Source organism: Neofelis nebulosa, chromosome 7 (genome assembly GCF_028018385.1).
Source record: "Neofelis nebulosa isolate mNeoNeb1 chromosome 7, mNeoNeb1.pri, whole genome shotgun sequence".
Taxonomy (NCBI): domain Eukaryota; kingdom Metazoa; phylum Chordata; class Mammalia; order Carnivora; family Felidae; genus Neofelis; species Neofelis nebulosa.
In genome coordinates, this window is record NC_080788.1 from 17,597,530 (window position 1) to 17,616,546 (window position 19,017).

A 19,017-nucleotide genomic window follows, 5' to 3' on the forward strand; every position below is an offset into this window, starting at 1 on the left:
GAACAGACTATAAGGGCTGGTAGGGAAAATAACAGCTCGATTCTTTGAAAACGCACTGCAGTGGGAGAAACAACACTGTTGAAATGCTTAGCACTCCCTTCCTTCTGGCGCACTACATTGCAGGATGGGGTACCCCGAGGACAAAGATGGTAGCACCCCCAGTTCTTGCACCAGCTGCCCTATCTCCATTCCCACTCCCACGGAGGAAGCATAGCTGCGCCTCATGTGGGTTCCAGGCATTGCCCAGGGCACTGGGAAAGCCCTCCTAAGTTCTAAGTCTGCCAATAAAAGGGGACTAAAATGTGGTAGACTTAATTCTGGGTGGAACGTGTACACTTTAGAGCTCATGGTGAGTCCCTGGCACACTATCTTTTAGTTAAAGCCATTATAACAGGTGAAAAGCTGTTCTATGTCTAATATTATGAAATAATGTCAGTTCTAGCTTTGTTTTGAAATTAAGCCTAGGGTATAAGCCACATCTCCAAATATTACACTGGAATACACAATCCCCTTTCGAAAGACTGGCTTGAGGGGTGCCTGGGTGGCTCAGCGGGTTAAGTGTTCAACTCTTCGTTTAGGCTCCCATCCTGAGCTCACGGTTCATGGGTTCGAGCCCCGTGTCTGGTTCTGCAGTGACAGCGCGGAGCCTTCTGGGATTCTTGCTCTCTTGGCCCGCACCCCCAACCACCCCCACCCACGCCAGCTTGTGCATGGGTGCTCTCTCTCTCTCAAAATAAATAAATAAAACTGCTTGGTGCAGTTACCAGAAATAGACTGCAGCAAAAAGCAGGTGAGTTGCACATTCAAAATTAGTGTTTACTTTTCTAATAGTATTTTTTACTTGCAGAAGATTGCTACAGAACCCAGGCACATAAGGGTCTCCTGGTGCTAAGCTAATCATGAAGGAAGCATTTGGCCCACTGCAACTGAACTATTCTTCCCTAAAAGTCCTCTGCTCTAACAGGAGGGAAGAACAACCCCATATCCCTAGTGTTCTTTTGATTCCAGGGCTATAGTTCCCTATTTTACAACAATGCTATTATTGCTTTTTGAAAAACATAAGCCAACAACAAATTTACGGAAGCCCGGTGGGCATGCACGAGGGGGATGGTCTCTGCTGTGGACAACTTCTTTGCTTCCCAAGTGAAGTCCCCACGTTCAGGAAGGAAAACGAGAGAGACGGACAAAAACGAGGGAAGGTGACGGTGGAGGAAGCCAGCGAGCGAGAGGAGCAGGTGCTGACGGACAACAGGTTACTTTATAAGCTGCTGGTTAGTCTGGTGCTGCTAGCATGGGCACAGGATGAAGCTTGTGTTATCGGACTTTTGGGCCTGCAGGCTGCCCCAGGGATGCTGGACAGGGCTTGGCTCGGCTTGGCTTTCCGCCTGTGCTCCCAAAGACTTCACTGGGCCTGTGCCGAGTGGCAGGAAGTGGGGCAGGGCCATCCTAAGTCTACGGCCCTCCCAGGTCTCCCCCACACCCCAGCACGGCCTGGATGGTAGCCTGGCAAGTGCAGGGAGGGGAGAGAGTGACCTCCATGCTGTACCTAGGCCAGCAAGTCAGGTACTTAATTTCAAATGGCCAGGCAGTACACTTCCACAACAAATGCAAGCCATTTATTATTATTATTATTATTATTATTATTATTATTATTGTAGTTATCATTATTATTACTATTATTGTCCAACTGCTCCTAGAATCTCCTACAAAATGTCAGTTACGCCTGTCCTCTCAAGTGGACCCATCGCTCTTAACCTCCGGGGGTTCCCACCGCCCAGATGGAACAAGGGCAGCGCCAACCTCCCTGCTCCCCGGGGGGGTGGGTGGGGGTGGATGGAGGTGGGGATGGAAAAGCGGGGACTGCAGGACTGACCTCTGACTCCCGTTCCGGATGAACCCCGAGGGGCACTCCTGCATGCACTCGCCGTCATGGATCACGAACCCCTCGGAGTCGCTGCTTTCGGCGCTGGGGATGTTCGCGCAGAAGTCGCGGTCCACGCAGCGCCAGCCCTCAAAGCGGTAGGTGTTGGGCGGGCAGGTGGGCACGCAGACGCCGGCGTAGTAGTAATGCCTGCAGGCCACGCAGGCCGTGTCGTTGTCCGGCGCGCTGCAGCTGCCCAGGCACTCGGGGTGACAGCACTCGTTGCTGTCCGTGCACGCCCGCTTCCCGCACGCGCTCGGGCACACTGTGGGGGCGGAGGGGACAGCGTGTGAGACTGGCAGGGGCTGGACAGCCTCCTCCGGGCTTGGCCTGCATGGTGGCCGGCCCCTCCCCACCGCCCCCATCCCCACCGGATCTCTCCAGTGACCGACAACCTACCACCCACCCACCTACCCGACCACCCCGCTCTGCAGTCCCCACTGACTCACAATAACAGTATTACAGACCCTAATCACACTTTCATCAAGGCAGGGAGAATATACTCTGTATTTGGAGTCAGGAGACCAGGTTTAAAGTCCAGCCTCTCCTATTTGCTCCCGGTTTGCTCCTGATGAGTCATTAGCTTCTCTGACCTTGACCCTCTCTCTTTTCTCATCTATAAAATGAGGGTAGTAACATCCACATTAGAAGTTTGCCCCAGGCCAATGTGATAATGTGGTAGCCCTATGGGAACAATACGGTGTATTATTCCTTTAAAAAGCATTATGCACTGTTCATTCTGCATTTTGAATGTATGCCTTGAATATCTTAAAAAGCCTCCGTGTGCAGAAATAGTTATTTCAAATATTATTTTATTATTTATGATATTAAGAGTATCTTAAAATCGTTTAAAAATCATTTACTTTAAAAATGATTAACCTAGAATATAGTAAAGACAATACTATTCAGGTTTACAAAATGGCTTTAGAGAAGTTTGTGTCTGCTTGGATATCAAAGGTCTGATTCCAAAAAATGATGGTATTAACTTACTCCCGTATCTTAACCTATTATATAACTGAGAGGACCCTGCGTCGGACTGTTTTCCTCAAATACAAAAACAAAACAAAACAAAGCAACAAAAAAAAAGGGTGGGTGGGCAGTGTCTCTGAGTCCGGAGGATTCACAGCGTATTAGAAACATTCTCCTTTGAAAAAAAAAAAAAAAAGAAAGAAACATTCTCCTTTGAGCCCCTCTGCTCAACTTAAGTGAAAGCGGTGCCTAAAAACCAGAGATCCACAATTCATGTCCCAAGCAGATGAGCTAGCATTTGTCTCCATAACAATGCTGTAATGATCACACTCCATGGGGCTGTTAGCCTCACTGGCAGATAAAATATAAATCAACAAAAATATGAAATCTGGTTTGTATTAGATGTCTCCTACTTTTTCTTGAGCTGGGAAACAACACAAAATTATTTAAATATGTATATTATTGACTCTGACATATATTACTTAGTGAAGATTCTATTGTTTTTCCTTATAATCAAAATATGTACTCAAAATAGTATCAGAGATCACAATTAAGAAATGAAAATATATAGGAGATCTAGTCCATTTGCCTCAAATGCCCCCTTTATTAATACCTTCATGTGGAACGCCCCCACGCCCCTCCCAGGTGTCCCTTCCTACGCATGTGCATGTACATATAAATATCTACAAAAAAAGAACAAACCATTCTGAAACCATTTTTTGCCATAATATACCGTGGATTCCGTAATCACTTAACACCTGCATTGCATCTCACAGTATAGTGTAGGTTATAACCTGTCTCCTACTATGAGACATTCTGTTTACTCCCAACATTTTATTATTACAATGAACACTGCAATCTTCATGAGAATCCTTAATTATTTCCTTAGGATCAATTTCCAGAACTGACCTCGCCAAGTCAAACTATGCTCTGGAAAGTTTGTGCCAATTTACACCCTACCAGTTGCATCCAAGAGTTCCTATCTTACTGCAAATAGGTGAATTTAAAAATGGACATCAGAACTTGGACATTCAAATAAAAACTGTCACCTCTGAAGAAAACGGACAAATTCTCAGGATACTGTTGAGCTTCTTAAAATAATTTTGCAAGCGTCTCCTTTGAAATCATCTTTTGGCAGAGACGATAAGTTGCCTTCCGTTATCTATTCTTTTCATCTATTTTGGTAATAGAACCTTGAGTTTTTAATTGGGCATGTTGCCCCCAAAATATATCTAGATATTACCTCTCCTAGCCTCTCTTGTAGCTAGAAGTGACATATGTCCTAGCCAGTGAGATGTAAGAAAACCTTTTGGCTAGAACTTACTGGAAGATTCCTTAAAACAGAGTGAGCATGCCCTCCCTCCTTGCTGGCTGGAATGTAGGATCAATGCATCAAGCTCAAGCAGCCATCTTGGACCATGAGGTAGGCCATTAAGAAGGTAGAACAAGATAAAATGATCTTGGTCCCTCATGACCGTGGACTGCTTACCTCTAGACTTCTCTAGATGAGAGAGAAGTAAACTTTTATCTTATTTATGTGCCTGCTATTCGTTAGATCCAACTGAAAAAATCCCAACTGAGATGCACACCTTCAGAGCTACTTACAAGCAAAGAAGACAACCATTCTTGTTGGTTTATGTCATTTTTGTTTACCAGGATTGCCTCAATGACTTCTGGCTATTTCTAAAAACTAAGCTACCCAACAAATAACGAGAAGTAACTATCTCTAAGCACACCAACAAAGTATGTATTATAGACAGGAGTTCCTAAAATGTTGAGATACAAATATTGTCTACCAAGGAGACCATCTTGAAGAGGGTAACACTAATTTGAATTTATAAGCCTTGCATATCTGTAGTAAATGCACACAGACATGTGTGTGCATACATGCACACACACAGGTTCTGTCATCAGCTCTCACACATGAACATATCTAATAATAAAATAGACTAAAAGCCTATTTAATTTCAAATATATCCATTATGGAGGTAACCTCAAGGCTCAAGATCTAAAGAACAAACAAACTGTGTATCTTTGGTTCAGGTTTTTTAAACTAGTAACAGGAACAGAAGGCCATTTATCCTTTAGTTATCTACCTGTTTAGCAAGTGTTCATTTAGCAACGTGCTGCACCTGTGTGTCAGATGTTGCCCTCAAGGAATGGACAATATGGCAGCTGAGTACAGGGGCGAATGGAGGTGCATGGCATGCCCTGGGAACCAGGGAAGGTTTTGAAGAGGTACTGAGGCTAGAGCTGCAAGATGAAACATGATAAGGATGAGAATAAAGAATAACACAGATGAAGGGCACCCGGGTGGCTGTCAGTTGAGCATGTGACTTCAGCTCAGGTAATGATCTCCCGGGTTGTGAGTTCGAACCTCGCGTTGGGCTCACTGCTGTCAACTTGGAGCCCACTTAGGATCCTCTGTCCCCCTCCCCACCCCCGCTCTCAAAAATAAACATAAAAAAACCCCTGAGTCCCAGAAACTGGGACCAGTATCTGCTTGCGAAACCCCCTTTCCCTCGCTTATGATTTAAATAAAATGCTACGTAAAATCATAAGTAGCAGACGTTCACAGTAAATAGTATTAAAAACTCAAGAGCATTTAAAACAATGAAAAAATATCCCCGTGCACCGGCTGGTAATCAGTTATACCCAAATGCAAATGTTACGCATTTCCAGTATGAGAAAGAAAGAAAGAAAAACCCTGACAAAGTATCTGCAGCTTTATTTTGCATTCCATTCCCCATTCCAGTGGAAATAGCATCTCTGGGCAGTGGTCCACCGAGACCCTTCAAAGGAGTGCATTACATGGAGCGGCACGGTCAGTCAGTTCTTGCCACAAGCAGCACACAGGCTGGGGAATTAGGGTTTTGTTTCAGCGACGGGAGCTACTTCAGAAGGAATTTCAGAAAAGCTTAAATTAGGTAAAATCATGTTATTTATAGGCAGAACAATTCCTCTTAAAGGGATCACAAATCAAGGGGTTCCTTTGTGTTACATGATCTAAACTGCACACCACATATTGAATACTCTAGGGGAATAAAAACGGGGTGTGACGGGGACAGAGGAGAAAGGAGAGGTCACTTGTTTTCTGGAGGACAAACTCTAAATAAGAGGCTGCTCGAGAGACGGAAGCTGGTGTTCCCCCAGCAGCACAATCAGAGGATTCTGGGAGGCAGGAGAACACTCAGGAAGTTCAGGATTAGAGAGTCCTGGAGTCAGCCCCAGAAGCCTGCTGTAAATTTTGTCTCTTCTCAATGTATATAAATATTATTAGTGTTTAGGACTATTAAGGGATTTCTTGAAAAGCCCTGGGCAGTGCGTCTCGCCAGCAGATGGATGGCTGCTCCACACAAATGCCAAAACTTAAAATTTAGTACAGTTACCAAATTTCCAATTACGGAGCTGTAGAAGAAAAAGAAGAGAGCCTCTTCCCTGGCTTTCATGAATAGGAGCACACCTAACATGATTAAAAGGCATTTCAGCTTTTCAAAATAAGAGGAAAATGGAAGCTGCTATAAACTAACAAACACACAGGGAGAAAAGCAAATTTATTTTGCCCACGAGATCCTTCTATTCATTGGGATTCTCAGAATGACCAACAATAAAAACAAAAGCCTATCTAAACTGCTGGAAAAACTAACGACATGTCCCACACCAACCACTAAAAGGATTAATTTGGGGTCACGGCCACATAAAAATGAGGTGTTGCATTTAAAAGCTCATTCCCTTCATTTTGGGGGGCAGCAAATAAGTCACATATCAGCCTTTAACTTCTTCCCTCCCTGGTGTCCTTGTACTTATTAAGTTCCTTCTAGTTTTTAGTGTTTTGTTTTTGTTTTTGTTTTTTACATTTGTTTTTGTTCTTGCCAGTCAGTTCCTTAACAATCTTTACCAAAGAGAAGCCATTTTAAAACCGATTATGAAGTGTTTGGTTGGAACTGAAGGTGGAGAACTCAACCTCTTCTCACAGAACAAAAAATTGAAAGGGGGCCATTTTGGAAATTATTTGGGATAAAATTGTGACAAAGAATAGAAATAGTTCATGGATGTTCGAGTGAGGTCAAACTTCTGAGTCAAAACACAGGCTAGTTTTGAGACATCTTAATTATTTCTGGGTTACCCTCTGTGACACATGCCTTTCCTGACTGACATGCATCCTTATGCATAAAGGTGAACCACGGCTAACTCCAGGAAAATGCACTTTAATTTCCAAAGTGCATAAGGGACATGCAGGGGCAAGAGAAATTTTATGGTTTTCTTGTCCTGCTAGGGGAGGAGTTGACTCCATCAGATAGAATCGTGAGCAGGGGGAGGGGAGGGACGCCAGCTGGGTGAGCTGAATGCCCAAATCCATTCAAGGCTGTCGGCATTGTCCTCCAGGGAGCACTCAGCTACAGGTGAGGGGATGAGAAAGGCTCCTTTGGACTGTTAAATATCAGCCTTAGGAGCCAGGCCCTAGGCTAGGTCCTGTAGACACACAAGCACAGGACAGCCAGCCCTCCTGGGGCTCCCCACCCTGAGGACAGGCAGTGGGAGTACCAAGAGAGGCAAGCAAGGGACCAGTGAGGAGGGCTTTACAGGAGAAGGGACTGCCAGGAGCTTGAAAAGCCAGCAGGAGCTAGCAGGTGCATGGGGGTGCTGGCAGAACTGATGGGGAACGCGGGCCAGGAGAACCAGACTCAGGAAGAATGTGTGACCGACCAAGGCTTTGGGGACTGCAGGGGTACAGGAGGCAGAGAGGAAAGATGGTGAGACCCAAGTTAGAGAGAGGTGAGAAGGGCCTTTTAACCCACAAGTAGGAGTTTGGACTACTCTTAAAGAGGAAAAGGATGCTATTTAAGGATTCTAAGCTGGGCGTCACATGAGCAGATATACATTTTAGAAGGATCACTCTGGCTGCTATATGGAAAACAGAAAGGACGGGTGACCCACGGAGTCACAGTTGCCATCACCGTGCGCCGTGACAGTGGTCCAGATCAAAGAGGCAGTGATGCGGATGGGGAGAGCAGGCAGCTTGAAGATACATCTGGAGAATGTGGGAAGTGTGGCGAGCTTTTGTTTTCGGAGGGACAGAGAAAGATCAGTTCAGTTTGGGATGTGTTGCTTGGTGTATGCCAGATGCTCTCACACTGTAAAATAATCTTCAATCTGTCCTCCCTTTTATCCTCATGCATACTCCTCCCCACCCGTCACCCCAAGCAAAGACCTCCATCAATGGGAGCAGAGTGTGAGGAACATCAAGGCTTCCCTGGCTCAGGGAGAGCTGCTACATTTTATCCCAGTGTATTAGGCTGGGCTCTCTAAACAAGTCAGCTAGTGTCAAAAGCAGGCTTATGGGAAAAAGCTTAGAAGCCATGAAACATGAAATAAAACGAAAATACAGCTGGTACAACTATGTATGAGCTACACACATACCTGTGTGTGTGTGTGTGTATATATATATATACATATACATATATATATATATATATATGTATATATATATATGGCACATATTTATAGTAAAGCACAATTTCCTCAAAAGGAAGACAAGAAGAATCTACCTACCTATCAAGTTTCTTGATATCCTGAGAACTGGCTAATGGAAAACTCTGGAGAACCACTGCCTTGAAATCCCAAGCGGAGCTTAAAACAACTGGCAGACAAGCTTCTGCCTGGAAGACTGTCGTATAAGCCAAATCAGTTACCCGTGGCAAAAGAAAGTTCACGTGGCAACCGGTATCTTAAAACGTTCCCCATAGAAAGTCACATTTGCAACAATGTTTCTCTTAAGGCCAAAAGAAACCTCCTCCTGTACTAGAGAAAACATTGATTGCATTCAGGTTAGATTCCTGAAGATACTCGGTCTTCTCTGTTGGATCCAAGAGCATTCGGTGTGCCCACTGAAGGTTCTTTCTGAACCTGTCAACACAGTGAGCCTCATTTTCTCCCAAATGTGTACCAAGGAGTTCCTCTTTGCAATCTGAAGCGGTTTTCAAGACCCAGTTTGGAGTCCGCTTTTTTCCTAACAGGAAGGCCCCTGGACAAAGCATCCTTGTGTTAACATACGAACTTTCTGAGATACGGAGGTTTGTGAGGGGGGGGGAAGAAGTTACATACTTCTCCTTACTACTCCCTCCCTGTTAACTGTCTTCTTGCACCTTCCACTCCAACTAAAGGGTCCACTCTGGGGCATGCAACAGCAGGCAGCCTTGTGCAAGAAGCTTCTAGTGCCATTAGATCTGTCTCCAGTTCAGAAGCGACAAGTACTGTGGTCACGTTCACCCCTTTCATCCAAGCACAGAGCCTTAGAGCTGAAAGGAAGTTTAGAGGTCATTCATCCCATGCCTGTCTCAGACACTTCTCTGCAAATGTCTAGGGGGTTCTTCACCTTAGAGAAAGTGCTACTCCAACGGCCAGACAGCACCAACCTTGATTAAGTTCTTCTTTACACCCAATGAGCGTGCATTTTCCTCCTCCTTGGCACTCTCCCCAGACCTCAATGGGTGTCTGATACTCAGGGTAAGCACAGGCTTTCTTCTTTACAGGTCAGACTTTCAAATACTCAGGCTCCAAATTCCAACACGGTGATCCTGGCCTCCCTCTGAATGCTTTACTCAGTCACAGCTCATGTAACATACATGAGTACCACTGCTTCTCAACACCTGCCCCCAAACCTACTCTTAACACGGCGGTAGTAGATGGGACAGTGTGGAATGCCAGGGGACTAGAAGACCAATGGTGGTCTTCTGTGACCAAGGCAGTATGCTTGGGGTGATCACTGCAACTCCGAAATAACTATCATTATTGTGCTGAGATAGCTCATTCTGAGCTACTATTTGCCTAAAACTCCTGTCTTCTTTTTCAGATCAAAAATACCTGTTTGAGTCTCTCTTATATGGATGCAATTTTGGTCTAAATATAGGACTCTCTGTTAACATAAAGTTGACCTTCACTGAGCATTTTCACAGGCCTGACAATACACACCTAGTACCTTGTATACATTAATTTAATCTTCCTAATAATCACATGGGGTCAGTATCATTATCCTCATGGGTAGATGACCAAATGGAGGCACAGAGATTTAATCACCGTCCAGGGCTATTCATGTACAATTTAATAATTGTTAGGCTGTAAAGCTGGGCTTCAAACCTAGATCTGTCAGACTGTTGGTGGTAGCCTCTTAACCCACTCTGTTCCACGGCGGGACTATGTTTCAGCCAGTCTATGTCATCTAAAAGGAAAGGGCTAGGATATGGTTCTTGTGCCACTTTTCTTTTTAAGCATGCATCCATCATGAAAAAAAATCCCAAGTCCCAGCACCTTTTTCTCCTCCCTGAGGTACACCATGTCATCAGAAGGAAGGACAACACGCACGAAACATGACACTCTGGAAAAGGGACAAGCATCCAGGTGATATTACGGAGATAACATGTCCCCATGAAGCCTTCTTTGTTTATTGAATTATAGCAAATAGAACCCTCAAGGACATTTTTTCCAGCACAAATTTGCAAGGCTGAGCCCTGTCAGATGTACCATTAAATGTCACTGCTAAGTTGCAATACTGAAGTAACAGCTCCCATCATGGAGGGCACTGAGTTAGCACACATTCTGTGGGGCAAATGCAACTATATATAAATGTGCTGTCAGGAAGCCCGACCAGTAAGACCCAGGGAGACTCAGTGACCCGCAGAACCCACGTCACCCAAATAAGTGTAACTCATGAAATTAGATAACCAGACTTCATTTCCTTCACCAGTTAATATGTCTCAGCAAGACTGAAAACGTGGTCATGGAGGAGGAAGGGGAAAAAAAAAGTTCTGTGCCTTCCTCTAGGTCAGCTCATAAACACATATAATCAAGGCTTAAAGAAGTAAGAAATAGAAAATAGTTGAGCTCTAAGACTAGACCTCACTGTCCAGTACACAAGGTAAGCCAGGAGGTATGGGAGAACATTTCATACTGGCTACTGAAAGCATCTGTGAACATTTCATTTTTTTTTATTAAAAAAAATTTTTTTTAATGTTTATTTATTTTTGAGGGAGAGAGAGACAGAGTGTGAGCAGGGGAGGGGCAGAGAGAGAGGGAGACACAGAATCAGAAGCAGGCTCCAGGCTCTGAGCTGTCAGCACAGAGCCCGACACGGGGCTCGAACTCACAAGCTGTGAGATCATGACCTGAGCTGAAGTCGGACGTTCCACCGACTGAGCCACCCAGGCGCCCCGTGAACATTTCATTAATGAGCAAAAGAAATAATCATCTCCAGACAGTGCCTACTGGATTGCTTAAGTCTCCAGGGTCTGGTAAGTTGTGTTGGGAGGAGCACTGAGAAAACAGAGAAAACAGAAGCCGAAGGAAACAAGCAGCCCAGAATCCAGAAGGAGGAAAGTTCTAGGTAGCACCATTATTAAGTCAAAATTTCCAGGGTTAACTAGTAAGAAGAGTAAGGAAAGCGCATCCATTAGAGCAAAGATACAATGTAAGATTACAATGGATATACCATGAAAAGCACAAGGCAGATCAGGAATTCTGTTCTGGCTGAGCTGGCTTGGGTTACTGTGGGTTATGTGAGTTTTTCCCTTCCTTCACACCTTTTTTTTATAACCGCTTTATTGAGATATAATTCACACACAATTCACCCCTTTATTTTATTTTATTTTTTTAAAAAAATTTTTTTTTCAACGTTTTTTATTTATTTTTGGGACAGAGAGAGACAGAGCATGAACGGGGGAGGGGCAGAGAGAGAGGGAGACACAGAATCGGAAACAGGCTCCAGGCTCCGAGCCATCAGCCCAGAGCCTGACGCGGGGCTCGAACTCACGGACTGTGAGATCGTGACCTGGCTGAAGTCGGACACTTAACCGACTGCGCCACCCAGGCGCCCAACAATTCACCCCTTTAAAGTGTACAAATTGATGACTTTTAGTATCTGCACTCAATTGTGCAAACATCACCCCACAGAGAAACTGTGTACCCATCATCTACCTCTCATACCTCCCCCCCCCCCCCCTCCCCACCAAATCCCCTCTCCAGCCCTGGGCAATTGCTAATCTACTTTCTATCTCCACAAATTTGCCTATTCTGGACATTTCACACAAATGGAACCAGACACTGTGTGATCCTTTGTGGACAGCTTCTCTCACTTAGCATAACGTTCTCAAGGTTCCTCCACATTTTGGCCTGTGACAGTGTTTCATTCCCTTTATTTTCTATGAAACTTTGCTTGCGTGATCCACAGGTGGCAAAATTAGCCTTGTAAGTTAACCTTTACTCCTCACATGTAGTGATGAAATCACAGGTCCATCGAGAGGCTGGTAGAGAGGCCGATCTGAACCCCAGAATCTATTCACAGTTTAGATTTGTTCTAAAGGAAGAAAGATGATACTTGTCAACTTGACTAAATTGTGTCATTCTCTGATATTAAGAAAAAAGAGGAATCACTATCTAATCTGTGGGGGAGAGGTCACCGGATCTGTGACGCTCTTACCTGCTTTGCCTGACGGAGGATAAAATATACCAATGGTAAGCCTTAATCTCTATAGAAATGCCTGGCAAATGGAGACGCTGCATCACAGAAAATCTTCCTTAGGTGGGGGTGAGGCAAAAAGGAAAGGAATAAAGTCAGATATTAAGGGGCGGGAGGGGAGATTTGCCTTCCCACTCTCTTTACTTTTATAAAACAGTATTCTTTAAAAAAGAAATCAAATCATCCTAACGTACTTGAAAATCGTCCCCAAATTCTTTCTTCCAAACTCATATTCAAAGCCTACATGCAAACTTGGGAACCACAGACAAGACTCAGTGGGGAAAAAAGATCAAGGAAATGGGGGAACATGTCGGGGGTCCAGGCAGGACCGCGGCGAGGGTGGCCTGTGTCTGCTTCTTCATGCGGGAACACGGAGCTTCTCCCTCAGACACAACTCACGCCCCCCACCTCCTCCATCTTTTTTTTGAGTCTTTCACTGCCAAATGGGTGACTCTTTTGAAACCCTTCCCCAGTGCTGCGACCGCCAGGCACGAGCACATAGAGACACCAATCACTTACTACTGCCTGTCACAGATGCTTAAATGGACAGGGTGGAAAAAATATCCTTTTCACACACTTAAAAATTACTCCAAGTTATTTTAAATGTGGAACTGTTTGTATATTCCTTATAAGTTTATAAAACTCACACTGTCCCTCCATGACTAACTAAAGTGGAATTGAGAGAGTATTCTATATTTATAACTTGTCTGGTTGTTCGTGCTTACAGCCCTATTTCCACACTCTTTTACTGTACACAGAGTTATGTGAGGTATTGTGGGCTCCTAAACTTTGCTGATTTCCTAACAAGGCAGGCCTGTGTCCCGCAGGGACAAATTGGGGGCTGTTTTGTCCAAGTGGAGGCCAAGCTCCGAGGGAGAGGCCTCCAGCTTTGTGGTTTTGGCTACAGCTCTTAAAACCGGTGTTCAGGGCCCATTTCTGGGCAACTGCCTGCCTTACTGGTGTTGACCAAAGTATCAATGCTACTGATACATTGTTTATTACACATACCTGTTAGAAGCTCCATGCTGTACAGCTTGGCTACACATACCACTTCCTCCGATTTATTTTGGTGGAAATTTTAAGTCCAAAAGGTGCAGTACTGGAATCAGCCAGGCCAAAGCCCCGTTCCACATACATAAACACTTACGTAAACATAATCTAAATGCATTAACTGAATGTAGCCACTTGTGGGGCGACTACTATTTAGAGACCAGCCCGCACTGTTTTGGATACAACTTGGTCAACCAGAGCACCGTTTACCAGGAGACAGTGTTAAATGCATGAAGTACCTATGGAGGTAGATTTGTGCCGTATGTCTGGGATTTACATTTGTACGTGCACACCTGTCCACACATATGCATCGTGGTACGGCCTCTTCGCAGGCGGTCAACAAATAAAGCTGCCTCCTTGGAGAGGCTACCCACCTAGTCAGTGCCCTCACGGTTTTGCAAAGCCCTTTCAGGATCTTCTTTGCAAAAATGTTTCTAGACACCATAGTAGATTCTTTGATACAGCCTCAAAAGCGGTACCTACCTCTTTGTAAAAGGAAGGGGAAAATGGTCCCTAAACCCATTTTTCTTTCTTTCCTAATGTCAGAAGGGGAAATACGTATCTAATCTCAGTGCTGTGGCTGCCATTGAGGCTGGGGGTTTTGCCTCCTTCCCCCTGATTTCTTGGCCACTTACCGTACGTCTTAACGGTCTTTCAATGATTTGGACCATTTTCTTCTTTGGAAGATTGACTTCTTACTAATTATTTAAATTTGAGCCCTTAAAGATGTATATGCTTTTCTTTTTTTCTTTTATTTTTTAACGTTTATTTATTATTGAGAGAGAGAGAGAGAGCATGAGCATGGGAGGGGCAGAGAGAAGGGGAAACACAGAATCTGAAGCAGGCTCCAGGCTCTGAGCTGTCAGCACAGAGCCCGATGCAGGGCTCGAACTCACAGACTGCAAGATCATGACCTGAGCTGAAGTTGGACACTTAACCAACTGAACCACCCAAGTGCCCCTGTATATGCTTTTTAAACACACTACTGTGCCTTGAAAAAAAAAAATGTAGGTGACTTGAGAGAAAAATGCTTCCCCCTTCTGTAATTACAACTACTTGAGAAGCGTGGGTCATAACAGTAGACTTTAAGTCATTTTTTTTTTTTTTACCTCTCCAGAGTCTTTGCTCCTTTCTCCTTTGATTGCGTTCCTTCCTGGTGGCACACTTTCAGACTTGTAAACATATATTTTAGAGTATATGTTATGCTACAATACCACATTATTCTTTTCCATTATCTAATCTGATTGCTGACCCCACTTCCTGAAGTTAAAGTATTTTTACTACTGTGGAAAAACCACAAAAAGATTCACTGGACTTCCCAAGTACAGTAAACTGTGTTATCAGTAAAGGAGGGGAACAGGGTGTCCCAGATGATCCTACATGCTGGTTCACAGAATTAACACATAAACCTTAGGAGAACCAGTTTTGGATAACTGGACCACAGAACACCTACGCCCACAAAAATTCATGGAACTTATATTTCATCTAGCTGATGATTCAAAAGTGCCTTAGAAAAACATACAAATGTAGAAATGTTGTAATGTCCTTGCAAAGATGATTACCCCCCCCCCAAAAAAGAAGCCCAAAATAAAAACAAAAACACCTGAACCAAAAATACCTTGTCATTCCCACAGAATTCTGTTGGTTTATATTTTATTTTGTTTGGTTTTTTATTTTTGTGGATGGTGGAGGGGCGGGGGCAGTAGTTTTACTAAAAACTTTATCGCCCTTGCCAGAAAGCATTAAAAGTGCTAAAATCCTATCTTGGTAAACGTAAATTCAGTCCCATTGGACAGTATCGTTTTGTCAATTTCATATGGGGAAAAATCTTGTCTGTATACTTTGGAAAGGCTGACTGATGGATTCCAAAGTTTAAGTCCATCCTTTGCACAACTTTAAAAATAATATTTTAGGGGCGCCTGGGTGGCTCAGTCGGTTAAGCGTCCGACTTCGGCTCCGGTCATGATCTCATGGTTCGTGAGTTCGAGCCCCGCGTCGGGCTCTGTGCTGACAGCTCAGAGCCTGGAGCCTGCTTGGGATTCCGTGTCTCCCTCTCTCTCTGCCCCTCCCCTGCTCACATTCTCTCTCTCTCTCTAAAATAAATAAACATTAACAAAAAAAGTTATAGGGGTGCCTGGGTGGCTCAGTCAGTTGAGCGTCCGACTTTGGCTCAGGTCATGATCTCACGGTTTGTGAGTTCAAGCCCCGCGTCGGGCTTTGTGCTGACAGCTCAGAGCCTGGAGGCTGCTTCAGATTCTGTGTCTCCCCCTCTCTCTCTGCCCCTCCCCCACTCACATTCTGTCTCTGTCTCTCAAAAAAATAAACATTAAAAAAATAAAAAATAAATGAAAATAATATTTTAACCTTAATAGTTGAACTTGGTTTTTGTTTTTTGTAAGTGATCGGTAAAATTGGGTTCACCTGAAGTGCCAACACAGGCAACTTGTGTAAAATGCCAGTTGAAAGAGTGTGTTTGAGTTGTAAATGCCCAACGGAGATGGGCTCACAGGTGCCCTCTGCTTTTTTTCCAGTTAATTAGGAATCTTCCGAGAGTAGGTTGTCATTTGATCTCTGAACAATTAAATATCTAGTACACTTCAGGAGCGCCTGGGTGGCTCAGTTGGTTAAGCGGCCAACTTCGGCTCAGGTCATAATCTTGAGGTTCGTGAGTTCGAGCCCTGCGTCAGGCTCTATACTGACAGCTCACAGCCTGGAGACTGCTTCAGATTCTGTGTCTCCCTCTACTCATGCTCTGTCTCTCTCTCAAAAATAAAAATATTAAAAAAAATTTTTTTTAAATATCTAGTACACTTCTGATTTTGGATATTTGGCTTTTCCCCAGAGTATTATCCAAAGTGAATTGGGTCGCTGCAGGCCCAACATCCACTTAGGTCTCTAAGGAAGCTGGAAGGGGATGCAAAATATGGCAAAGCCTACCGTCAGCTCTGAAAAGCAAGGTGGAAGGTTCAGGGACTTTCCCCCTTCAGACACTGCTACTCGCAGGCAAGGGATGACCGCCTGGGCCAGGATCAAAGGGGTGATGTGCTGTAAGCCCAGCGTGCACTGGCAGAGAGGTGGGTCCCTCTCCCCTTCCTGTTTGAGTAACTTTTCTCCCACCCAACCTCCTCATTTTTTCACTGCCTCCCAAACACTCTCTGTTATATACTACGGTCTGATTTTCAGGCTTCAAAGGAATTTTCTTTGAAAGATGGAAGAACTTAACACTTTAGGGCTCATTTTATTTTTAAAAGAAACAAGCAGGGTAGCCCTACCGTGCAAAACACCAATGAGGCTGCAAACTTGGAAACCGGTCCAAGAATCATTCTTTCATTCCATCCTTGGCCTGAAGACTGAAGCAAGTTGCACAAAAAGTTCATAAACACAAAGGGGTCCAATTGCATTCAAGCTCCCCCAGTGAGGATGAGCATACCCGTGAAGCCACATGTTCGCCATACCACGAGAGTGTATAAGGTTTACTTGCTTGCAAAAATAGACAGCAACTTTTAGAACACCTGACTGTGCTTCACAAGTCAACTTTTTTTTTTTTTTAAATCTTTTTTCAACGTTTTTAATTTATTTTTGGGACAGAGAGAGACAGAGCATGAACGGGGGAGGGGCAGAGAGAGAGGGAGACACAGAATCGGAAACAGGCTCCAGGCTCCGAGCCATCGGCCCAGAGCCTGACGCGGGGCTCGAACTCACGGACCGCGAGATCGTGACCTGGCTGAAGTCGGACGCTTAACCGACTGCGCCACCCAGGCGCCCCCACAAGTCAACTTTTAACCCTTTCCTAAACACTGTAAAGCCCCAAACTGGCTAAGTGGGTTAAAAAAGGGGGGGGCGGGGAGGAAAGGAAAGGAGTGATCTCAAGCATAAAGCCCTTCAAAAAAATCTATCTAAAATCCTGGACTTGAATACACCAAAGATAAGGATCTGAAGTGGTTAAGAGAGTGATCTTTTCTTTTTCCTTCAAAGGAATAAGCTCTGTGGCAACTTCCTAGGATCTGATGTCAACACAACTGTTGTCTCCGGAGCTGGGAGTTCTTGGGGCATCCTCAAGCCCCGGGCAGAGGCCAGGGTGCGCTCCTGGCGCAATGCAGACTGGCGCACAGCATCCCTTAGGACCTGTTTGTGTTTTACTCACAGAGAGAACAAGTACTGGCAAGGGACAAAAAAAAGAACATGTTTTGCAAACAATCAGAGTGACCTGAAACCCAGGGTGAAGACTGAAGTCAGCCTGAGCCAGGCTCTGTGCAACGCTGGCTAAGTGGAGTGCTCTGGAGAGGGAACAGGCTTCTCGCTTTCCCATTCACCCAGGAGGACCTCTCACCTAAGGCCACGCCCCACCCCGTTGGGGCTGCTTTCCTTTGTTTGGCTTCGTAGGCGAGCTGGGAGCATCTCTGAAATGAGATGAATGCCCAAAGGAAAGAGCCCTCGTTTTTTTTTTTTTTTTTTTCTGGAGCTGAAAGCAACCCAGGAACTGGGCATCCAGTCGAATGCTTTCATCTTCATTTGGCACCCAAAGAAAACGAGACCCAGACAGCTTGAGACTACGACAATCACGAGGTACTGGACAGCTGGGCCCAGTACCAGGGTCTCCAGAACTCCTGGCCCAGAGCTCCTGTCACACCGTGATGTGATCTTCCCAGCCCCCTACTTTCCTGCAAAGAGAGGGATCTCTGACCTTTAAAACCACACGACCCCTTTTGGGATAATCCACGCACAAATCTCCTTTGACACGGTTGGAAAAATTTTTTTTCTTTTTAGGTTTTTTAACGGTTTTTTTTTTTTTAAGTGATCTCTACGCTCAATGTGGGGCTCAAACTCACAACCGTGAGCAAGAGTCCTGCGCTTCACCAACACAGCCAGCCAGGCGCCCTGCTGTTGGAAGTTTTGAAATAGATTATCTTCCCCCATTTTCCATTTCTGAACCTGCCTACTCAAGGTATTTTCCTCCCAAATGCACCTGCCCCCATTCCACAAACTGAGGTCTCCTAAGTAAAGCCTATTAAATGTATTTCCACCTCAATTGCACCACACCTCCATCTACATAACTAAAGCCTGAACTCCCCCACCCCATCCCCCAAGTCTACTTTTTCCTGTCTGGCAGGTGGGCAGACCTTATCTTCCTAAATTGCCATTCCCAGCCCACCCAGCCCACTCTGCAGGAGCACAGTAGATACACTTGGAACCTGTTGCTTCCAACCTCCTCTGCCCTCTCTAAAATGCCTGCCATAATTCCTCCTCCCCAACCCCCATCCTTTGAAATTTCTAAACCCTGGTAGAGGAAGCGCCTCAGGCTCTTAATAAGCTCAGTCATGCTCAAAATATCCGCTTCACCCACGAGGTATATAGTAGCCGGCAATTCTGACCCAAGCACCCCTTTAGGGAAAAGATGATCTTTCTTCAAGACTCCGTATTCAGAATTCCTAAAATTTAAAGACCACTCTTGCTTATTTTCGTTCGTGTACCTGTGAACTTGCAAGAGTCCAGGACACCGTCTGCAATACCCATCATTCACCTACACACGGTAACAATAGGGGATTAAGAAATCACCCTTCATGCG

At 44.8% G+C, this 19,017-nt stretch overlaps 1 protein-coding gene across 2 annotated transcripts in view; it reads right to left on the minus strand.

Annotated features, from left to right (window-relative positions):
* The window catches only part of IGF1R (insulin like growth factor 1 receptor), a 303,326-nt gene that overhangs the window by 66,807 nt on the left and 217,502 nt on the right, over window positions 1-19,017 (minus strand). For both annotated transcript variants that reach the window (XM_058736718.1, XM_058736719.1), the window contains exon 3: window positions 1,874-2,186. In XM_058736718.1, coding sequence (XP_058592701.1) covers window positions 1,874-2,186 — 313 coding nt within the window. The remainder of the gene's footprint in view (window positions 1-1,873; window positions 2,187-19,017) is intronic.